Below are 21,306 nucleotides of genomic sequence, written 5' to 3'. Positions count from 1 at the left end.
TAAGTATTACTTTGTATGGAGAGAGAAGAGAGAGAAGAGAAGAAGAAGCAGAAGAGGGAGGTGTCACATAGTTATATATATATATATGTTGGGATATCAAAGGTGGGTTAGATGGCGATGTTCCCACGCTATAACGGTTTGATGACGCAGATACACATACTACGAGTGCGATTACCGATAACATCCACATCCACATTCCATGCATACACGTTCCTCGCTCTCTCTCTCTCCCTTTGTCCCTGAGATGATAGACCCTTTACGTGACTTTGCTCTGTTATCCTCCTCGGCCCCCGTTTATCGTTACGTTACTGGTGAGCCCTACCAGTGCCGCTTTGAGGAATCATCCGGGATAACTTCCGTTACTGTACTGCTGGCTCATGCTTAAATATGGGTAAAATCGTAACATCCACAACGCAACACGAGTGACATTCCGCATTCAACCGTATACATACATCCATTATACGTCCACATACACGGAATGCGGCTTTGTCTATATGGATCACTTCGCCAGATACCGCAGATCTGGACAAGACACAGGTTACGTACGGTTTGTACCGATCGAAAGTTCTTTATTCGCGGTACATTCCCGTTTATACCACACCTAGAACCTTCTTGGCTTCTTCCACATCTTTGATTGGTAATCCACAGGTACCATTCTCACATATCCGAAGGGTGACTTCGGTCATATCACCCTCAATGAGCGATTTTACCACTCCGTTATGCTCGGCCAAGGCTTTGGGTAGATGAGACGGATTGATAAGAAGTAGTACCTGATTCGGAGCATAGATAGTATGGACCAAGTGCAGGAATTGTCGGGTTAGAGGCTTATCTGGTGAGCCAACGATAATGACCTATCCAGAACGATCAGCCACGTTCAATCAAGCATATACACCACCTACCTCTCTATGACCTCTCTCCAGATCCATCAGCCCACACGCACTATACCCAAATGCCCTGGGCATCTGCTTCAGTTCCTCTCCAATCGACAGATACGCCTCTTCCGCTCTCTTCTCGTACAGCTCGTACTCGTCACTTGCGATGAGTGATAAACGAGACAAGTTGTGGAGTGACACGGACATGGCAGAGGGTTCAGCGTTGTCCTAGAGGATATATCAGCAAACGAACCACTCGTAAGAAGATATGACCCACCTGAGCATCCTTCATCCTCACTAGGACATGCTCATCAGGAGCACTAGCAAAGTATCCGCCATTGTGCTTATCCCAGAAGAGCTCATCCTGTCGTTTCTGCAATTCTATGGGCCACAATGCGTGTTCTTCTTTCCCACTCGCTTCATAGAGGTCGAGCAGGCCTAGCATTGTATTATCGAGGTCAGCTTGTACACATAGTCTATCCCTACTAACCCACCCCTGATTAAAAAGGCGTAATCGTCCGTCTGACCACCTGGTCCTTTCCCTTCTCGCCAACTTCTAGCCAATTCGCCTTTATTTCCATCCCACATACGTTGTTTGATAAATGATACGACCTTCTCAGCTACAGGGAGACATTGGGACTTGATGGGATAAGTGTCAGGTAGTTTTATCGATGCTTGAGCTAGTGCCGAGACCTGTGAGGTGATTATCATTAGACTGTTCCATCGCTCTTAGGGATACTACTTACCATTAATCCATTCCACGAGGTCAAGATCTGTAATGAATCAGCCTGCATCCTGGTATAGATAGATGCGACCAACGCACCTTATCATCCAGTCCAGGTCTTTCTCTCGTGTCTCTCCTTTGGTTCAGCTCGTTCAAAGCATTTTTGATAATCTCCCTCACTTCATCCTCCGTCTTATTGAATTTCTCAGCCACCTCGGCGTGCTCTCTCGCTTGATATAGTATATTCTGGTACTAAATCAGCTTGATCGTACATTTAAACCACACTCACTCACTCACCTTCCCAGTCATCTCTCCGTGCATATCATGTTGTAGCTCCACATTCCCATCATCTTTTACCCCGAAAAAGTATTCCACAAGCTCTGCGTCTTTACCCAGTACCTCGTCTAGCTCACTCTTGGCCCAGATGTAGAATGCTCCTTCTGCAAAGATACTTTATCAGCAACATGGGCAGATTTTATTACAGTTGACATACCAGACTTCTTCCCTCCCTTTTCACTGGCCGAATCAGCATCTTCAGCTGACCAGAATCCCCCTTCTGGCGATTGCAGATCCCTCAGTGTATATTCCAATATATCACTGGCCAAATCGAAACATAATTTCCTATCTTGTTCAAGAGATTTAACCTGATCTGCATATTCTCCTTCAGATGGGTTGGATAGCAACGCAAAATCTAGTGCGCCCGTCACCAACTGAGCTTGATCGTACCTACCCAAGCTGAGTTAGAACAATCGGTTTCTAATGAAAGTACACTCACAGCATCTTCTCGAAATGGGGTACTATCCACTTTTCATCCACGCTATACCTCGCCACTCCACCTCCTACCCAATCATGTATTCCACCTTTCCATATCCCCCTGATCATCTTCATCGCCATCTCTCTGCATTTCTCCTTATCTATCTCCTCTGAAAGCTCATATGATGTTAATCTAGCTAGAGGTTCAAGGGTCATCGAGCAACTGGGAAATTTAGGACCTCTAGATCTTGATCCACCGCCTGAGAACCCTCCATAGCGTGTATCGTATAGACGGACAAGCTGGGTGTAGATTTTGGTAGCTGGGGAAGTGGATAGGATGGATGTGAGACTTTCTGCGACGTTTGATGACTGGGAGGAAGTCAGCGAACAGCCTCCCCTCCACAGATTAGGGCTGGATTACTTACCCCGCTCATCTCTTTGAGCTGCTCGACTGCTCCTTTACCCATAGCTTCACATTGTTCTCGATCTTCGTCCCATAGTTCTGCAATACGGAGTATCAATGCTTTGAATCGGGCTTTGGGGAAGTACGTTCCTAAGTGGGAGCAGGGCTATGAGCTTAGTCCTGGTACAGAGTCTAAGGTCATCTCACCCGCAAAGAAAGGTTCGAGAGTCGGAGTCATGACTATATTGGAATCGTCAGCTCTATTCCATGAGTCGTATACTCACTCACATATCGACATCGGCCATCCACCACCTCCCGAAGTAGCCTAACTCAGTGATTAGCTCTTGGAGTATCTTCCGTCAATCATCATAACCACTCTTCCATCTAGATACGAGCGTGCCCACCTGGAGATAAGTCATATACATCCTATCCACATCCGGTCTCTCCTCTCTATCCACTTTGATATTCACGAAATACCTATTCATGATCTCCGCTACTTCTGGATCTTCGAACGATTCGTGCGCTAGGACATGACACCAGTGACATGCTGAGTAACCTGACGATAGGAAGATGGGTTTGTCAAGCTGCTTAGCTAGAGAGATTGTCGATGGAGTGAACTCTTGCCACTGCGAAGTAAAATATAAGCTATAATTTGGAAAGTAGAGAGATGAAGAGCTTACAGCTACTGGATTATCTTTATGTTGAAGCAAGTAAGGCGATTTACTCTTGCTCAGTACGTTCGTGAGTGTGCTAGTTGACATTGTACGCATGTATCGTAGCTGGAGTGGTATATGACGATGTAAGAGCATGAGATGCTAGAGTAAATGAGGTATAATGTATAAGATACAGCGTTGCAATGTCGAAATGTTGAAATACTGCTCGACGTCATTATCATCATCACCATCATCGTCATCGTCATAGTCATTGCGATCAACCTCCACCGGACAAGCATAAATCTTATCTAGCCCACTATATATATATAGCGAAGGAACAGAATTCACCATCCAAGTGACCTCTCGATTCCTCCTTGCTTATCGTTCGCTAGCCACACATTGATATCTCATGGATGAAAAGTAATGTTCATCGCCAATCCTGGATTATCGTATGATAAACTAGATATAGGTAATCTAAGCTTGAAGAAGGTCGCTGAGAATGGGAGAAGTAGAGCTCTGTTGACTGTGGATCAGTCAATGAGGGACAGTACCGTGCTGGACAGTGTAGCACTAGCCATATCTTATTGGCGCTAGTATACGCCGAGAGTACGCTGTAGGTACTCAACGAACGATTCCCTCAATATATCTTCTACCATGTTCATCGAGGTATGTCCGTACAGTGATTATTCAAAATAACCTCGTTCTAGGTTTGGTCAAAACTGAGACATTCGATATACACAAATTCCCATTCCCCTTGAACTACTTCGCCGCTCTTGGCTTGGTATTTATGTGTACAACTCCTGATGAATTCGCTAATATACCTGTACAGGTGAGTGAGGACTTTTATCGCTTGGAATGCTGACGTATATGCCTCTTTAGATCTTAGCTTCAGCTGATCTAGGCGAGGGTAAGTTTTGGGACCACAAGCTGCAGCCTAAATCACCTGGAAAGTGGGCCTCGGATCGAGGTAACAGAGAGAAACTATGGGATAAGCTCCTCACGATGACTGGCAGCGGGTAAACTTGGTATCGTCTTTGTATGCGTCTGTCACAGCTGGCTGGCATAGCCCAAAGCATGTATGATTCGACCGTACCCATTGACATGCATAGAGTCATGCTTAGGGCACATGCATTGCATTGTACCCTGGTTACCAAACTTATGCATGGTTACAGTCACACACAGACACAATCAATCAACGATACACAGACTAGTACACCTAGGAACTTCTCAACACGACATAACCTTGTGTCGCTCTGTCTTCTTCATCTTGTTCTTGAATCGATACATCTTTATAATCCAGCCTCAAAGCACAAGATGAAGCTCTGGCCATACCTCGAGAACCTTCGTACTGCAAGAGCACACGTTAATGCAGGTACAGATCATAGATCGCGGGCTGTAACGTGGGTTCATTAAATGTTCTATCTCTTGCTGATAATCGTTCCTAGTAATCACAGTATACCTCTCAATCCAGATGATTGGTTGATTGATCTCAGACCTGGAACCAATTACGATGAGTGAGTGGTATCTACAAAGCAAGAGCTCGGTATTGATGGGTCCATTTAGTAAACCCGACGTGAGGATGTACCTCCGATTACTCGGACGAGCGTCAATGCCCCACCTCAGACATGAAAAGGATCAGATCGAAGCTGGAAGGAGCTATCTGGCAGAGGAGATGAAGGAGGAGAGAGGGTAGGTGTATCACTTTCTTTCGATGTGATATGCTCACTTGTGCATCCAGAGTTTTCGTCCTCCCCTCCGATCTTTCTTCCTCACCGCACAACGCTCTCAACAACCCTTACTATCTCTCTCCTTCACCCAACAAACTCCAATGGACACAACTCGACTCGAGAGGGTGGTGGTACTTTGCTTCGTTAACTCCGGTAATGATGAGAGCGAGATGTTTCATGGATAAACAAGGTGGTAGACCAGGTGAAAAGTTTGTAATGACCAGGATGACCAATGTTACGAATTTCAAAGAGAAGAATCCAGGTTTGAAGTTTGAATATGTGAAGGTGAGTGATGATTCTACTTAGGATAGCTTTGGTTTGCTTTCGCTTGGGATCGCCCATTTTGTGATACAGATCTGAAACACTTGAATTATGCTTACTATCTTATTACAGACGAACATCCGAGCCCCCCTTCTTCCCGGTGTAACCCCACCTCCCCCAGGTACAGATCGCTTCACCCTGCTCATCTCTCAGCTCTACCGAACGAACATCCACCCAGCGCTGCGATATCATTTCCTCTGTGTGGCCGATATCGAGGAGATCGAAGAGCACATGGACGCGATGTTGGACATGTACAACTTCTACGATGTCCCGTCCATCTGGCCGGATGGTGGTAGACCAGGAGTCATCATGCGTGGGTGGTATCCTCAAGCTTTAGAGCCGAACGAAGGTTGGGAAGCGGTAGATAAGAATAGGATTGTATTCTTGGATGGGTGGACGGAGAAAGAACGTGAGGTCAGGGCGAAAGAGATTGAGAGGGTCAGGAAGTACAATCTGGATGATTAAGATAGCTTCTGGGGAGGGGATCAGGTTCCTTTAAGGGCTAGGTGAGATCAAGCAGGACACGATGCGTTTCTTATTGGGTTATCTGTATCATAGTATCAATCCAACTGTGTATTTCTAACCATGCAAATTCATCTGAAAGATGAGTACAGTATGCCCATCTCAGGTGTAAACAAAAGTGACGTCACTGGGGATACTCCATTTTTGTACTCTGGGTTCATCATCTCTTCTTCCTACGCAAATATCACTTCTTTCTCCTCTTCACAAGGCTATCCAACAGCTTACAAGTTCGCACCATGCCCCTATTCAACAGCCGTAAAGATACGTCTACCGCTGCACCACTCACTCGCCAGCCGATCGACCTACAGCGATTATTAGCGGTGTACGATGATTATCCCAATGTCACCCGTGAATTAGACGACACCACCAACCGACTGGAAGAGGCTGAAGAGGCCGCTCGAGTAGCTTATACCAAGCGAGATGATGCGGAAAAGGATCTACAGGATGAACGGAAAGGGCGTAAAGCCGATAACGAGCGGGCAGCAAGTGAAAAAGAAAAGGCAGCAAGGGAAGCTAAGAAGGAAAAAGCAGATGCAGAGAAAGCTAGAGAGGAGAAAGTGAGAAACGAATTAAATCCCAAGATCAAAGACCTCGAAACGAAGCTTAAGAACGTCACGGAGGATAAGAACCGATTAGATAAAGAGTTGAGAGAGAAGAAGACGCAGATGGAGAATTGGATAACAAGTTTGGAGAAATTGAGTATAGAGAGGAAGAGCGGGTACGAAAAGGAACGAAAAGCTGTTGAAGAGCGTTGGGCCAGCGAGGAGAAAACTAGGAGGCTGGACGAGGATATACTGGAGGGACTGAAGAAGGCTCTGAAACCGGTGGATACAGCTAGTATCAGCGAGGGTAAGAAGGTGGACGGGATATGATGTGTGAGTGGGTTTGTAGCTACCAGAGATTGCGATTAAGCTGACCAAAGATTATTCTCAATACATCTAGGTTGTAGCTTTGCAATAATGTTGAAGATCGGTCCGAAATGCCTTGCTCGAATGATGCAATGAGGCTTCGCTTCGATGAAGCTGTATTATAAAATTATTGGATTACTTATACCACAAAGAAGATGACAAAGAGGGTTTCCATCTCTCCTATCTAGCATCCGGTTCTGGCACTTCTTCTTGTACAGTCTGCAGATGCCTTCTGCCCTTCATCCACTTCGCATAGCTTGACAGCTTGCAATGAGAGATGACTTTTGGAAGATATGCACTTGAAGACCCCTCCAACCCATCCTTTGAGTTATGTATGCCTGATCGACATCTCATCCGTGTCCGTCGGCATCGTCTTGTGCTCTTCCGGCATCTGATCCCTCTACGAGTAGAGCTCTGTATCCCTGCTTTCAAGTGTTTTACGTCACGAAAAAACCCTGAATTCCAGGCTTGTCAGGTTACCAACTCGTCCTTTAAACGGTATTCCAGTGAGATGCTCCAACTCTATCTTTTGGGATGCAACTTTTCAACATATTTTCATGCTCTTCTCATTGTTTCAGCAATATATCATTCACTTTATGGTGTCAGACCTAGAATCATGGTCGTAAACTCCTCGGATACATCTCCTAGGGCTTCAGTCTCGTACATCGAGGTGAGTTTGCCCCTCTGCATGGCTCACACCCGCTTATAAATGTCTTTACAGACCTACCCCTTCCCCGCGTTCATCCTCACGACTCAACACGCGTACGCAGGTCCATCGCGAAGTCGTATAGGCTGGAAGAATGACAAGTGGGATCAATGGAGTGGGAGCGAAAATTTAGAGGAGCTCATGCAGCCAGAAACACTAGAACAGTTCGAGCAATGGATATCAGCAAATGAAGACGACACGGTTTTCCCTCTTAAGGCGAGGCAAAAACATCTCAACCTGATAAAGACGATCGTACCAAGAGAGGATCATCTCAACTCACTCTGCGTGATTACTTCCCTCCCTTCAGACTTCAAAATGGTGTCTATACACCCTGTGGCACCTGATCCACCCTCCTTAATCCAATCTACACCTCTAGTCGCCCCCGAAACTCATAACGAGCCGACCCACCTCTCGTTGGACAGCAACGGATCTTCTGAGAAGGTCCTACCTCCCTCTCCCTCTCTTGGTTGTAAATCTCTACTCGCACGGACAGACTGGTCCAAAACACGACTAGGACCCAGAGAGAAATGGTCTTCAGTGATAGAAATGATGATAGAAGTGGTGCTTAGATCTCCCACTCAAGATGCCTTGTGGCTAGGCGATGATTTCCAGATGATATAGTGAGTCAAGTATCGTTAAGCTCCCGCTGATACCCTGCAGCAACGACAACTACGCTCAGATAGTGGACCACCCTCATATGTGGGGTAGATCAGCACGAGTGAAAGAAGCTTGGGGCCCTGTCTGGGATAGTGTATCCCACTTGATCAACCGGTGCTTGTCAGCGGGTGAGCCGTGTTACCGAGAAGACGATTTGTTACTGTATAGACGAGGGCCAAAGGGTTACTGGGTGGAGAAGTATCATACTTGGAGCTTTATCCCTTTATTCGATGAGGATGGGAAGCCATTAGGGTGGGTGATTTCTTCTCAACTGCCCGAGATCCACCATCTAATCTGTATCACAGCCTGTTTAACCCTACACGAGACACCACTGCATCAGTTCTCGCTCGAAGAAGACAAGAGACCATGCGTGATTTATCGGAACAACTCCTCACCGCCAGGACCACCAACGATTTTTACAACGGCATTGTCGAAGTGCTTGAGCAGAACCCCAAAGACGTCCCTTTCCTTATGTGCTACAGCGTCGAGGTTGGGTCCGAGCCTAATCATGTCAGTCTCCATCTAGAATCGTCGATAGGTATCCCCGAGGGTCACCAAGCCGCGCCAACAGACCTTGATCTGCCACTATCCGCTGATCGCTTCTCCCGCGCTTCCTTCGGTCTGAAGGGGAATCAACTGTCTTCACCAACTTTATCCGCCATCTCAGCTCTGTCATCTGGTACAGGTCGTATGCGATACAGCTACGATAAACAATCTTGGCCAATTGCGCAAGCCATATCCACTCGTCAAGCCGTTGTAGTAGACGATTGTACCGACTTAATCAAAGGTTTCCCGCTTCGCGAATGGGAGGCGCTGCCCGAATCAGCCATCATCGTACCTATATCCAGTGAAAGTTCGGTAGAGACTCCTCAGGCGGTGGTCATAATCGGACTAAACATCGCCTCTCCCCTCGACTCGTTTTATGAAGATTGGATCCATGTGTTGCGGGCTCACCTCACCACGTCTTTGGGTACAGTCCGAGCAGCTGAAGCAGAAATCAATAGACAATTAGAAAGAGACAGAATGGAAAGAGCCAAAACAGCCTGGTTCCAAGGTGCAGCACATGATCTGAGATCACCTTTGACTCTGGTAGCTGGACCTCTGGACGATGTGCTTCGTACAACTCTCTCATCAAGTCAACGTACCGCTCTGTCCCTTGCTCAGCGTAACCTTGCCAGAGTACAACGACTAGTCAATGCTTTACTCGACTTCTCACGTATAGAAGCGGGTAAACTTACCGGTCGGTTCATGCCATTGGATCTGGGTACATTTGTCAAAGATCTAGCTATGATGTTCAAACCAGCTGTTGAAAGGAGAAAGATAGACTACAAGATCCAGATTGAACCCCACGAAGGGATGGTATTTGTCGACCCAACTCTACTCGAGACTGTAGTGACCAACCTAATCAGTAACGCACTGAAGTATACCGAAAAAGGGGTCATTACTATCGATTTAAAGTACTACCTCACTCACGCCGACATCGCCATCATCGACACCGGTATTGGTATACCAGCTGCAGAGTTATCCGCTGTAACAGACCGTTTTCATCGAGCCACGACCGCTCTGTCTCGTGGAACAGAAGGTACAGGTATCGGCCTTGCCCTTTCCAAAGAGATCGTACGTTTGCACGGGGGAGACTTACTCATTACCAGTCAAACAGCCGAGGAAAGTGGTGGACCACATGGATCAACATTCACAGCGAGGATACCCCTCATCGAACGGCAAGTAGTTCAAGATAACCTCGCACGAACCGACTTTGGTACATATGGCAAAGCAGTGGTGGACGAAGCGATGCATTGGATATCACCCAGTGATGCCGACCTCGAATCGACTGGCTCAGAGAACAACGAATCGAGTTCAACCCGTGCAGAAGGATATCTGTTCGATCGGAATGATGTGTTACTTCTCGTCGACGATAATACCGATATGCGACATTACGTCAAGAATATATTCTCTCCATATTGTAGAGTCATCGAAGCGGTCAATGGGAAACAAGCACTCGAATTGGCCCGAAGGACCTCACCTCATTTGATCCTATCCGACCTGATGATGCCTATAATGAATGGTCAGGAACTGCTCACCGCGATTAGGTCGGATCCTCAAACCCGGATGATCCCCATGGTTCTGCTTAGTGCAGCTACAGATGACGAGTTACGACTGGCTGCTTTCGTCGAGGGCGCGGAAGATTTTATGCTCAAACCTTTCAAGCCGAAAGAACTTCTCGCTCGGGTCCACCTGCACATGCAAATAGGAAAGAAACGTGCCCACCTGGAGATGCTGTACGCTCAGCGACAACAAGAAATTGACGTGATATTAGACTACTGTCCCTCTGGTATACTCCGAGCCGATGCGACAGGCAAGATCATCTACGGCAATGACACATACCGAGCTTACACAGGTATCCCACATGACGTAGACCTCAACAATTGGGCTGAGTTTGTCGATGAAAGCATCAGAGATGACTTGGAGTTCAAATGGAATCAGGTGGTACATGGCGATGAACGGGAAACAACCGAAACGTGGAAATGGTCCAATGGAACTTCGGTATCTGGTACATTCATTCGTCTAGACAAGATCGACTCCAGTTTATCTGGTGTGCTGGGATGTCTATCCGATGTCAGTTATCAAGAGGAAAAGTTGCTCGAAGCGGAAAGAAGAAGGATAGAAGCGGAAGAGTCGAAGCAGCAGCAAGAGCTATTGGTCGATCTAACATCGCATGAGATTAGAACCCCGGTATCTGCAATATTACAATGTTCGTCTCTGGTAAAGGAGAATCTGACGGCGTTGCAGGGCCAACTTCGTGCCGTGGGACAAAATGGCTTCAAGGCGACTCCAGAGCTACTCGCGGAGATTGACGAGGATTTGGAGGCCTTAGATAGTGAGTGAGCATCTGTAGAACTACGCTGATATGCCAGGTATACACCAATGCGGCTTAGTGCAAGAAAGAATAGCCAACGACGTTCTATCTCTCGCTCGGATCCAGTTGGATATGCTCTCACTGCATGACTTTGGATCGGATCTGAAGGCGGAGGCTAAGAAGGTGAGTGAACGATTCGCAGTACATAGCTAATATTCAGATTGTCTCTGTATTTGCGTCCGAGGCCAAGATGAAGAAGATCCAGCTGGTACTAGAGTTTGGCGAGAATATAGATCGAGCAGGTATCGCTTCCATCAAGACCGATCATGTCAGACTGCACCAAGTGGTGACCAATCTTATATCCAATGCCATCCGATTCACAGCGTCCAGTAAGATCAGAGTCATCACGGTGAAATACGAGATAGGCTTTGCACCGCCTGCAGATGATACCTGCGCTCCGTCCTCGACCCAAGCAACAGCGGTTACTCTACCAGTGGAAGAGGACACGAAGGTCTGGTTGTTTGTGGCTATCAAAGATACCGGACCTGGGTTAGGGCCGACTGAACAAGCAGGATTATTCCAGAGATTCTCTCGTGAGTGATTGAAATATGGGTGTAGCTGATCATGTTACAGAGGGCAACAAAATGGTCCACACCAAGTTTGGTGGGAGTGGACTGGGCTTGTTTATCTGCAAGAGTGAGTGTTCCGTGATGGAGCAATGGCCCAAGCTGATAGCTCGACTCTTAGGGATATCCGAACTCCTTGGCGGTCGGATCGAACTAGAAAGTCAGCTTGGAGTTGGGAGTGGTGAGTCTGACCATCCATGAGCTTAGCTGACCCTTTAGTGTTCCGCTTCTTCATCCAAGCTCGCACTGGCCAACCGCAAAAGACCCTGGAGGATACCATATCTACTCTGAAACTCACTGCTCCAGCACCTACACTCTCGTACAGCCCTGTCAAATCGATCACACCTGGTCCAGTCAACATCCACTTCCTCATTGTCGAGGATAACATCATCAACCAGACTGTTCTCAAACGTCAGATCGTCAAAGCGGGCTTTACCTGCGACGTAGCGAATAATGGCCAGGAAGCTCTCGACTATATACATGATTCCATAGGAAAGCGGGTCTATGATGTGATACTGATGGACCTCGAGATGCCAAGTGAGTCAGATCTGCTTAATAGTCGACTTTGCGCTGAAAATGATTCTAGTTATGGATGGACTCACTGCTGTCAAGCATATACGGCAGTCTGAAGCACAAGGCGTCCTCAAGCCCCAGCTGGTCATCGCGTTGACGGGTAATGCGAGACAGGGACAGATAGATCAGGCTCTAGCGGCTGGAATGGACGATGGTGAGTCTTATGCTAAAGCACAAGCGCCTTCCAAGCTAACTAGCTCACCAGTCATCATCAAACCTTACAAATTACCCGACCTGATCGCCAAAGTCAAGGGCAAAATACCACTTAGCAATGGTCACGCGGATCTTATGTGAAGAAGACTGGTGTCTCCTAGCATTTGCCCTTATCATTAGCGTAAACTTCATGAAGCGTAAAGGATTCCCTCATTGTAGCCTCAAATTACTCTATCATAGTTTATTCCGCCCCATCCCATGTACAAATAGTCAACAACGGTATCAGGGACTCTAGTCGATCTGAGTGACAGATTTTTGGTGACTTTCAGGCACGCGAGCAACCTTACCAGATGCCAGCCCTACTCATGGGTACCTGAATGTTTACCGCAAAGCACATTCCAGCTCGTAAGCTGCTTGGGATGGATAGTGAGGTGACAAAATGCGCCATGCCTCTGGTCCGATACGAAGTCTCTCTAGTGGCGTTGAGGCAGCAGCTTTGTTTGTTTACGCTGAGGTTCACCCAAGACCATGCAGAGAGTCTTTGCGTATAAATAGCTGGAAAACTCATCCAATCCCCGCTTGATTCCTGTACCAACAATCTACTTACATACGGCAACGTCCAACTCGGTGGTACGCACCACTTACATTCATTTGTGAGCCTCTCGTCATCGCATATAAAATACCTCACTGACCCACGCACTCCCTCAGAAAATGTTTTTCAACGCCCCCCTTACGACCCTTCTACTCGCTCTCGCCTCTGTGACCGACTTCACCACCGCCAAACCCGCCCCGAGATGCTCTACCAACGCCGAGTGCATTCGAAGAGGTCTCCCCATCCGTTCTCCCAGTAAACGTGCTTTCCACAACAGCAACCTTCGTGCTCGACAAGCTCCCTCTGACGCTCTCTCCTTCGACTACACTGGCGCAGTCGCCACCTACACTATCGAGAGTGCCGGTGACTACCTCTTCACCGTCCAAGCTGGATCCGGGGGTATGACCAGTGCCGGTGATTACTCTTCCATCGGTGGTACGGCCGCTCAAGTCAATGCGACCATCTTCCTCAACGCGAACACCGTCCTAAACCTCGTCGTCGGTGCACAAGCCGGAACCGCATCTTCAGGTTTCGGAGCTGGTGGCGGAGGTGGTTCCTTTGTATACACCACGGATAACGACTTGCTCATCGCTGCGGGAGGTGGTGGTGGTGGAGAGACAGCGTATCCCAACACTCATCCCGGAGCGGACGCCAACTCTGATTTCAGTACCAGCGCTAGCGCAGGCAGCACCGGTGTCGCGGGTGGAACGGGAGGAAACGGTGGTTCTGCCCTTACTGAGTATGGTGCTGGTGGTGGTGGTGCTGGTTGGCTGTCGTCAGGTTCCACTCCGGGCACATCGTCTTCCGGGAACGGTGGTAGCACTAAACCTTCATGGACTGGCGGTACCACTACCACCGGCGCTTCTACGGCTGGTGGATTTGGTGGTGGTGGTGGTGGAGGGTCTAACGGTGGTGGAGGAGGAGGAGGATACAGTGGAGGAGGTGGTGGTGGTCAATACTATGCACCGGGATCCGGTGGTGGTGGAGCGAACTATCTCACTGCCGCTGGGACCGATGGCTCAGTCACGATCGGTCATACCGGTAATGGTGTTATTATCATCACCCAGCTCACTGCGGAGGCTCCTTAGCTATCTCGTTCTATATACTGTCTAAATAGTTCAGCATACATGGACATTTGGTCTGGAATACGTAAGCTTTTCTACGAGTATGTATCGGGCTTTTTCTTGTGTGTACACCCTGGCGCAGGCTTAGCCCGACAAGGCACACGGGCCGGTCGTTATCATTACACCGAAGTCCGAGCGGCCTAAAACCCATAATCTCAGCTTAAATGAGCATCTTGTCGAAAGATCGTTCGCATAGTGACACTCCCAGCACACCATGTTGACAGATACACCCCGTGAATGGGTAGAACTCTCTGGGCATCGAGTGATTCGCTTATCAGACGAACCAGGCTCCTCCAGCCTATACTTCAACTTCAACGCGTACACTCCCGAGGGTGACTGTGTTGTCATAACCACGCCAATTGGTATATCCAAGGTTGAATTATCCACTTTCAAGCTATCCCAAGTCATACTCATCTCAGAACATTTTTCTCTGCTTTTCGTTGGCAAGAAGTATCGTCGAGCGTATTACCGCCTCAATGAATCGAAAGCTCTCTACTGGGTCGATTTGGACACTTCCGAAACCCACTTGATCGGTAAAGAACCTCTCGGCGATATCCAGACCATCAACTGCGATGAGACGTATCTCGCTGGGGTCGAGGTCGATCCGACATACAAGTCAGATATACTCGACTTGTTCAGTAAAAGAGATCCAAAGACAGATCAATTCGTCTACGTAGCAAACTGGCCGGATGGTACCCCTATGACTTATGCTGATGCGAAAGAATTACGACTCGCTCAAAGATTAGAAGCAAGAGTACCTATGATCCTATTCCTCATCGACGTGAAGAACGGTCAACGGACAGACGTATACAGGGCTACCGACTGGCTGAACCACCTCCTCTTCTCCCCCACCGATCCCAACCTCTTGATGTTCTGTCATGAAGGTCCATGGCACCAGGTCGATCGATTATGGACATTGCGACTCGATGAGACGCCTATAATACCACACAAAATCCACGAACGGAGGATGAACATGGAGATAGCTGGTCATGAATGGTTCAGTCATGATGGCGAGACGATCTGGTACGATCTCCAAACACCTCGGGGGGAGGACTTCTGGGTGGCTGGATATGAGCTCAAGACGGGTAAACGGACGCACTACCACCTCAACCGTAACGAATGGTCGGTCCACTTCTCCTCATCTCCCAATAACTCTCTCTTCTGTGGCGATGGTGGCGACTCAGAGATGGTAGCTCATGCGGAAGATGGGACGTGGCTTTACCTGTTCACTCCGAAGGGTATCCCCGATGTTGCTGGGTTGAAGTCTCCCGATTCGGCAAACCTCATTGTACCTGGTTATTTCGAGAGTAAGAAGCTAGTAGATCTGAAGAAGAGTGATTATAGACTAGAACCCAATGCGAACTTCACTCCTGATGGAAAATATCTGATCTTTAGGAGTAATCTTCATGGGGCTTTGCACGTATACGCGGTGGAAGTGAAGCCAAGGTAATTCGTAGTGGAGTTGATTTGTATCCATGTATTCTATATGTTGTTGTTCACTATATGAGCTGCGTATCAGGAGACAAGAGACCTATTGATGAAAATAAAACGTGTGCTGTTGAAACACACAAAATAACCGAAAACACAACTTTAACAAATGACTCAAGGACCATATTATAACATTTTGCACCATGACCTATCCTTTACCACCCTTCTAGCCTAAGCAGTAGCATGAGCCTGCTGGCCCCTCTCCCTCTCCTCGTTCAACGCCTTCTGTGCATCAGAGACGTATGATCTGAATCTCCAAGGCTTGACTTTCTTCCTGAACATCTCGTCCAATTCCGCAGCGGTTCTTCTTGATGTATCCGGAATGAGGAAGAACGAAGCGACAACGAATGGAGTGGAGATTCCAGCGAAGAACAACGCAGTTTTTAGTCCCCAGTTTGCTCCAGTGTTGTTCAACATATACGGCACGGAAGTATTGAATACCAATCCGAGACATACACCGCCTGCTGCTGCGATACCGGCTGTCTTGGCTCTGAGTCGGGAAGAACCTGTTTCAGCGACATAGGCCCATCCCAAATTACCAAGAAGAGTCGATCCAAGTCGCCAGAACAGCGAGAATGCGAGCTGCAGATGGGTCAGCGGGATAAAATCATGATTCTGTGTCGGAAAAACTCACCACTAGCCTGTTCACGGTAGCCGATCGATTAGACATGATACCCAGTCCACCCACTACCATACACATAATCCAGGACGTCACCGCACCGAGCAGGAACAGAGATCGACGTCCGATAAGATCGATGAGACTCGCTTCGACAAGTGTACAGACAATGGCGACGAGGGCGAGTAAGAGGGAGAACAAGAATGGATCTCCGAAGCCGGCCTGTTGAGCAAAATATGACGAATAGTTACTGAGTACTGCTAGACCACCGATTTGTTGAACACACGCGGGCCAGAAGGCAATAAGAGTACGGAACTGTAGTAGGTCAACGATGCCCAAGCTTCAAAAGTGGTATACTCACCCCGTTGACCCCGATGAACACCTCTTTGACATTCCTGAGCTCTTGGATAAACCCATGACTCTCCCCGTCGATCTCTTTCTGGTATGACTTCTCCTTCTCGACTGATCGTTTGATGATATCGTAGTGATAATCCACGTCATATCCCTCTATACCACCATTCAATCTCTTGATAACAGCTCTTCCCCTATCATGTTTACCCGCAGTAGCACACCAGAAAGGTGATTCGGGAATACATATATATACGATAGCCATCAGACCGAGCATCGCCCATTCAGTGTAGATCGGAGTGAGGTAGTTGTAGGGTTGTCTATCGTTCATCACCTTGAGTGCGAGAGAGGAAGCCAATTGACCAATACCGTACCTGACTGTCAGCGGTGTTGTGTTGAGGGCTCAACTCACCAAGCAGAATAGAAGATCAAGAGGAATCCTCTGATTTTCGCCGGAGCCAATTCCGTCATATACATTCCAGTCATAAATTGAACTGAGCCGACACCAAATCCAGAGAACAGCTTGGCACATAACCATGATCTCCAATCTCTACCGAAACTTTCCAGGGCCACGGCGATCACCAACGATACCCAGAGGGTGTAGAAGGCTACCTTACGGCCGAACCGATCGGCAATGCTGGAGGTGTATCAGCGAGGAGTCGATATAACAAGACTGTACTTACAAATGCTGAGTCAACATTCCAAAACCTTGACCAGCAGATTGGATACCACCCCAAGCAGCGAGGATATCCGCATCTAGCTTTGGCCCACCGGTCTTAGCATCGATAGCCGTACCATAAGTCTCGATGAAACCTTTGTTCGCGATTATATTCGAGGTCATGGAGATCTGGAAGCCACTAAAACATCTTACTTAGCTCGGTTACTACCAATGTATATACTCACTCGGCAGCCGCTGAGAAAGACGCAAAGATACACATCAAAGCTGCTTTCCAGAATACCCTCCAGGTCTTCTTCCATGGGAGATCTTCGAAGGGTGATTTGGTAATCACATCGTCGACTTCCTTCCCATCCGCATCGTAGTGCTCCATGTGGTCAATATGGGGTTTCTCGTCGATCGCGGGGACGATCGCATCTTGGTTGTTGATAGCAGTGGCCATGGTGAGTGTATGTATCAAGAGACCTTTACGAGCCGTGGGGAAAACATTGGAGTCCCAGGGGGTACGGCACTCTCCTCATTAATATATTGGACAAACCACGCTAATTGCCCAGTGACGGTGAAAGATTTAACCGTCATTAACTCGGCCCGGCAACCTTGTCCTTCTTGGCACCTGTCGTCGGACTCTTGGTTTGCCAGTGGATTGATAAGGCTAGTGAGTGTGATGAAGCATTGCGATGTCACATGCACATGCACGTTTGACTTGATTCGGTTTGATTTCATTCCGATCCTCGATCAGAATACCTTGGCGGTGGCATCAAAACATTCACCAGCAATTGTCCCAGGAACGATTTACCAGCGATTCGGGCAATAAATTACTCGCTTGGTCTCTCGGGTTAGACTACTTTGGTAGATGTTTGAGCCGTGGTGGGCAATGTAAGCCACGAACTAATGCTTATTCTCACGGCGCAATACAAAAAGATACAGCAGCAGAACGATATGCATCCGTTGGTCATTTGACCTTGTATCTGTCAATCAATCAGAGGGTACTCTCGCTTCAACATTATGCCTTTCCACTCTTGAAGATATTCCACCTTGACTTTCTACCATTCCCATTCTCTACCTCCTCGATCCTCGCCGCAGCAGCCTCCTTGTGATAATTGGGCTGATCCTTTCCAGCTTGTCGATCGATGTTTGCAAATTCCTTGATCGGTTCGTTGAGATGACGGAAGACAGTTGGACAGACGAAGATACAAAGGAAATTGGCTGCTGCCAGAGCAACATAAGGCCAAATCAAGTACGGGTCTTTGATCACGTCACTGAGAGCGAGTCCAATCGCAGCTGATATGGCCTCTGTGCTAAGACTGTTAGCGATTGTGATGAGGCAAATGATTGGATCACTCACGATTGAAGAGGGTAATAGCGACTACCAAAGACTTCATCCTGGCTGGTGCTCTCGTATAAGCGATCTCATCTATAGACCACATCAGCGTTGGTTGGTCAAGACGGATCGCTGAAATCACTCACACGCAGTCACAGCAATAAATATCTCTCCTATCCCTGGCAATGCGCTTAGAGGGATCTGCCAAGCCAATGGGACAGGGGATACACCCAATTCACAATCTGTAGCGTAATATCCACAAGGTGAAGTCTTGTATACCCTCCATTGGACGATCGCACCGATGATCATGTTGATTGATGCGAGGGCAAACCCGATACTGAGTCTGGTCATGGGTCGAATGGGCCGACCAATCTTCTCAAACCATTTGTACATCAGTCCGACGATTGGGGTGAATACGATGATACACAAAGGATTGAAATTGCCAAACAGATCGTTGGGGATGTTATTAAGGGTCATCGCGGCGGACTAGATGGTTTCACAAGGGTCAGGTCTAATCCCATGCTTACATGGTAAAATGAACTCACCATGTCATTCTCCATGTTACCTATTCCTCCATCAGCAAGGTAGTAAATTGGCAATAACCAAGACACTGCACAGACTTCGAGTGTCTGCCTGACTTCATCAACGAATCGATCATCCCATATGATCTTCTCATCATCGATGGAGCCGTATTTCTCGATGATATAAGACGGTTTGACCTCGTTCCAAGCCTCATCGCCACCTTTGAAAGCTTTCCAGAACCCATTTCGTCTGTATAGCCCCTTCCACACTCTTAGTGTTTCGACCAGGACTGACCCCTGAGGTGGAGCAAAGTACAATCTCTTGTACACCACCACCAGCACGATGGGTACCAAGATATAAATTATTCCTGGGAGTAGATAGGCTAACCAGAATCCTACTAATCGTTGGACATACGATTCGGCGATCATCCAAAAGGAGCCTATATTTGATCTCAGCGAGGTCTCAGGAGTCCTACCTAAAGCACTCACCAATGTTGATGCACCAATAGAAGATCAGCATGTACCGTTGGATGGTCACTTGAGGATCAACAATCACTCTTTCGCCAGATTTGGTTGTCCTGACCACTGGTTTCTTTACCGGTGATTGATCACACATTAATGGTGCTAAGGAAGGTTTGATGAATCCCGCTGCGAAGGCCAAGATGATCACGGAAATGATAAAAGGTGGGAAAGCGTGTCCACTGGCGATGACCGATGGGATCGCAGGTATAACCAGGATGACATGAGCTACTGCTCCAACAGCCACTCCGACGCAAATTGTTCGCCATCCTAAACGAGTGAATTAGCAAAACAACTATTAGACAAGCAAATATTCACGCACTTCCCCAATAATTATCCGCCACGATACCACCAAGGATCGGAATCACATAACTCAAGAAAGTAAAGGTCGAAGTGACAGCCGAAGCAGCTACCGAGCCCATACCCAATGCACCGGCAGTTTGATTCGCTCCTGCTGCTCCTTTCGCGACTGCTCCCGCACCATTACCGCCTTTGGGTAAAGCACCACGGACAAAGTTTGCGAATGGTTTCTTGGATCCGTAGTATGAGGCTCTCTCGGCAATCTCTACGAGACAGAGGGCAACCGCTGGCCAGTGAATCGTGGCGGGGACTCTGAAAAGATTGAAAGCAATACTATCAGCTCAGACTCGTCCGTCCATATGACTCCGATAGCAGAACATAAGCAACTCACTTTCTCAACGTCTTATACTCTTCATCGGTAGGCTCCACATCCTCTTCAGAGTCCAATGTATGACCATTGGCTACTCCGGAGTCGGCGTCGAGTATTGGCTCTTTCTTTTCCTCGTCGCTGTGCCTGATACTACCAGGCAGAGCTGGAGGTGGGACAGGCGCTGAAGTCAGATCTAAAGTGGGAGCTACTTGACCTGATTACAAAACTCTATCATCAGCTACAGTCAATCGGTACCACAGAGATGGGAACCCACTCATTGTGATTGATTTTAGGTATACCTCGCAGCTTGAGAAGCATTACATGTCTGCTCTTATATAGCTTGACGATCCATCTTCTCACTGCAAGGATTGGGTTTTTTTTTTTACCTTTCTCTGTATTGTCAATTGTTAGTGTCTGTTGTTTGATGTGAGATCACGCTATCAAAGCTTATTCCTATTAAGCTTGACATCATTCTATGTACCATGTGGTTCACCTCGTTTGGGAGGCTATAAAGCTAGCGAAAGTGGATCTCCCAAACGACGATCGAATCAATTGGAGTGAGAAAATGATCGGTTGATGACGGTCTCGAAGCGAAAAAACCCCGCAGTCCTTCTTGTTAGCAGTGGAGACCGGACTGGTCCCTTGGCGATATCTCCAAATAAACCGGAATCGAAGTACTCCGCAGAACTGAATGCACAAGATGCCTTCAAAAACTGACGATATTCGCCATGATAACGAGCGATCACGTCTTTCGAATAGAGTTTAGCGAGGTTGGAAAGTGGCGGCGATCACATGGTGCGTAACCGAGTCCTGTCGAGATGATAGGAAAAAGGGTGTTTATGCACACATTTCGCGTAATTGCAGTACTGCAAGACCATTGACGGTGAAGCCTGCTCACTATGAGCTTGTCAACGATGCATACTATTTATAAGACCTTGTAGATACTTCTTAACCTAACTTAGTCAGAACCCGAAAG

General features: G+C 47.7%; 11 protein-coding genes across 11 annotated transcripts; 7 read left to right on the top strand and 4 right to left on the bottom strand.

The window, feature by feature from the left end:
- Nucleotides 1-590: 590 nt before the first annotated feature.
- Nucleotides 591-3,513, bottom strand: V865_004679 (uncharacterized protein; the record flags this gene model as incomplete). The annotated part of the gene is made up of 14 exons (XM_066228456.1): nt 591-851; nt 900-1,100; nt 1,150-1,310; nt 1,367-1,565; nt 1,619-1,645; nt 1,696-1,842; nt 1,894-2,036; nt 2,090-2,322; nt 2,372-2,718; nt 2,775-2,902; nt 2,960-2,992; nt 3,041-3,077; nt 3,157-3,378; nt 3,433-3,513. 14 exons carry the CDS (start codon nt 3,511-3,513, stop codon nt 591-593), a joined length of 2,220 nt encoding a protein of 739 aa, XP_066084553.1.
- A 315-nt stretch (nt 3,514-3,828) lies between these two features.
- On the top strand, nt 3,829-4,425 carry V865_004678 (uncharacterized protein; the record flags this gene model as incomplete). The annotated part of the gene is made up of 4 exons (XM_066228455.1): nt 3,829-3,930; nt 4,000-4,018; nt 4,113-4,234; nt 4,285-4,425. 4 exons carry the CDS (start codon nt 3,829-3,831, stop codon nt 4,423-4,425), a joined length of 384 nt encoding a protein of 127 aa, XP_066084552.1.
- A 294-nt stretch (nt 4,426-4,719) lies between these two features.
- On the top strand, nt 4,720-5,918 carry V865_004677 (uncharacterized protein; the record flags this gene model as incomplete). Its single annotated transcript, XM_066228454.1, has 5 exons — nt 4,720-4,805; nt 4,860-4,919; nt 4,969-5,094; nt 5,144-5,417; nt 5,526-5,918. The coding sequence occupies 5 exons, from the start codon at nt 4,720-4,722 to the stop codon at nt 5,916-5,918; spliced, it is 939 nt and encodes a 312-aa protein (XP_066084551.1).
- Nucleotides 5,919-6,211: 293 nt separating this feature from the next.
- V865_004676 (uncharacterized protein) lies at nt 6,212-6,847 on the top strand (the record flags this gene model as incomplete). The annotated part of the gene is made up of 1 exon (XM_066228453.1): nt 6,212-6,847. One exon carries the CDS (start codon nt 6,212-6,214, stop codon nt 6,845-6,847), a length of 636 nt encoding a protein of 211 aa, XP_066084550.1.
- A 652-nt stretch (nt 6,848-7,499) lies between these two features.
- V865_004675 (uncharacterized protein) lies at nt 7,500-11,704 on the top strand (the record flags this gene model as incomplete). The annotated part of the gene is made up of 2 exons (XM_066228452.1): nt 7,500-7,553; nt 11,354-11,704. 2 exons carry the CDS (start codon nt 7,500-7,502, stop codon nt 11,702-11,704), a joined length of 405 nt encoding a protein of 134 aa, XP_066084549.1.
- Nucleotides 11,705-11,747: 43 nt separating this feature from the next.
- V865_004674 (uncharacterized protein) lies at nt 11,748-12,596 on the top strand (the record flags this gene model as incomplete). Its single annotated transcript, XM_066228451.1, has 5 exons — nt 11,748-11,799; nt 11,851-11,910; nt 11,970-12,266; nt 12,316-12,456; nt 12,508-12,596. 5 exons carry the CDS (start codon nt 11,748-11,750, stop codon nt 12,594-12,596), a joined length of 639 nt encoding a protein of 212 aa, XP_066084548.1.
- A 570-nt stretch (nt 12,597-13,166) lies between these two features.
- Nucleotides 13,167-14,135, top strand: V865_004673 (uncharacterized protein; the record flags this gene model as incomplete). Its single annotated transcript, XM_066228450.1, has 1 exon — nt 13,167-14,135. The coding sequence occupies one exon, from the start codon at nt 13,167-13,169 to the stop codon at nt 14,133-14,135; it is 969 nt and encodes a 322-aa protein (XP_066084547.1).
- A 250-nt stretch (nt 14,136-14,385) lies between these two features.
- On the top strand, nt 14,386-15,621 carry V865_004672 (uncharacterized protein; the record flags this gene model as incomplete). Its single annotated transcript, XM_066228449.1, has 1 exon — nt 14,386-15,621. The coding sequence occupies one exon, from the start codon at nt 14,386-14,388 to the stop codon at nt 15,619-15,621; it is 1,236 nt and encodes a 411-aa protein (XP_066084546.1).
- A 209-nt stretch (nt 15,622-15,830) lies between these two features.
- Nucleotides 15,831-16,954, bottom strand: V865_004671 (uncharacterized protein; the record flags this gene model as incomplete). Its single annotated transcript, XM_066228448.1, has 3 exons — nt 15,831-16,241; nt 16,294-16,590; nt 16,637-16,954. The coding sequence occupies 3 exons, from the start codon at nt 16,952-16,954 to the stop codon at nt 15,831-15,833; spliced, it is 1,026 nt and encodes a 341-aa protein (XP_066084545.1).
- Nucleotides 16,955-17,031: 77 nt separating this feature from the next.
- Nucleotides 17,032-17,741, bottom strand: V865_004670 (uncharacterized protein; the record flags this gene model as incomplete). Its single annotated transcript, XM_066228447.1, has 3 exons — nt 17,032-17,260; nt 17,307-17,480; nt 17,527-17,741. The coding sequence occupies 3 exons, from the start codon at nt 17,739-17,741 to the stop codon at nt 17,032-17,034; spliced, it is 618 nt and encodes a 205-aa protein (XP_066084544.1).
- A 561-nt stretch (nt 17,742-18,302) lies between these two features.
- On the bottom strand, nt 18,303-20,608 carry V865_004669 (uncharacterized protein; the record flags this gene model as incomplete). Its single annotated transcript, XM_066228446.1, has 8 exons — nt 18,303-18,592; nt 18,645-18,713; nt 18,767-19,106; nt 19,166-19,581; nt 19,631-19,930; nt 19,983-20,272; nt 20,352-20,544; nt 20,605-20,608. 8 exons carry the CDS (start codon nt 20,606-20,608, stop codon nt 18,303-18,305), a joined length of 1,902 nt encoding a protein of 633 aa, XP_066084543.1.
- Between the last annotated feature and the right edge of the window lie 698 nt (nt 20,609-21,306).

Source organism: Kwoniella europaea, chromosome 1 (genome assembly GCF_036810445.1).
Source record: "Kwoniella europaea PYCC6329 chromosome 1, complete sequence".
In the NCBI taxonomy this organism is placed as follows: domain Eukaryota; kingdom Fungi; phylum Basidiomycota; class Tremellomycetes; order Tremellales; family Cryptococcaceae; genus Kwoniella; species Kwoniella europaea.
This window is presented reverse-complemented; position numbering and strand designations above follow the sequence as displayed.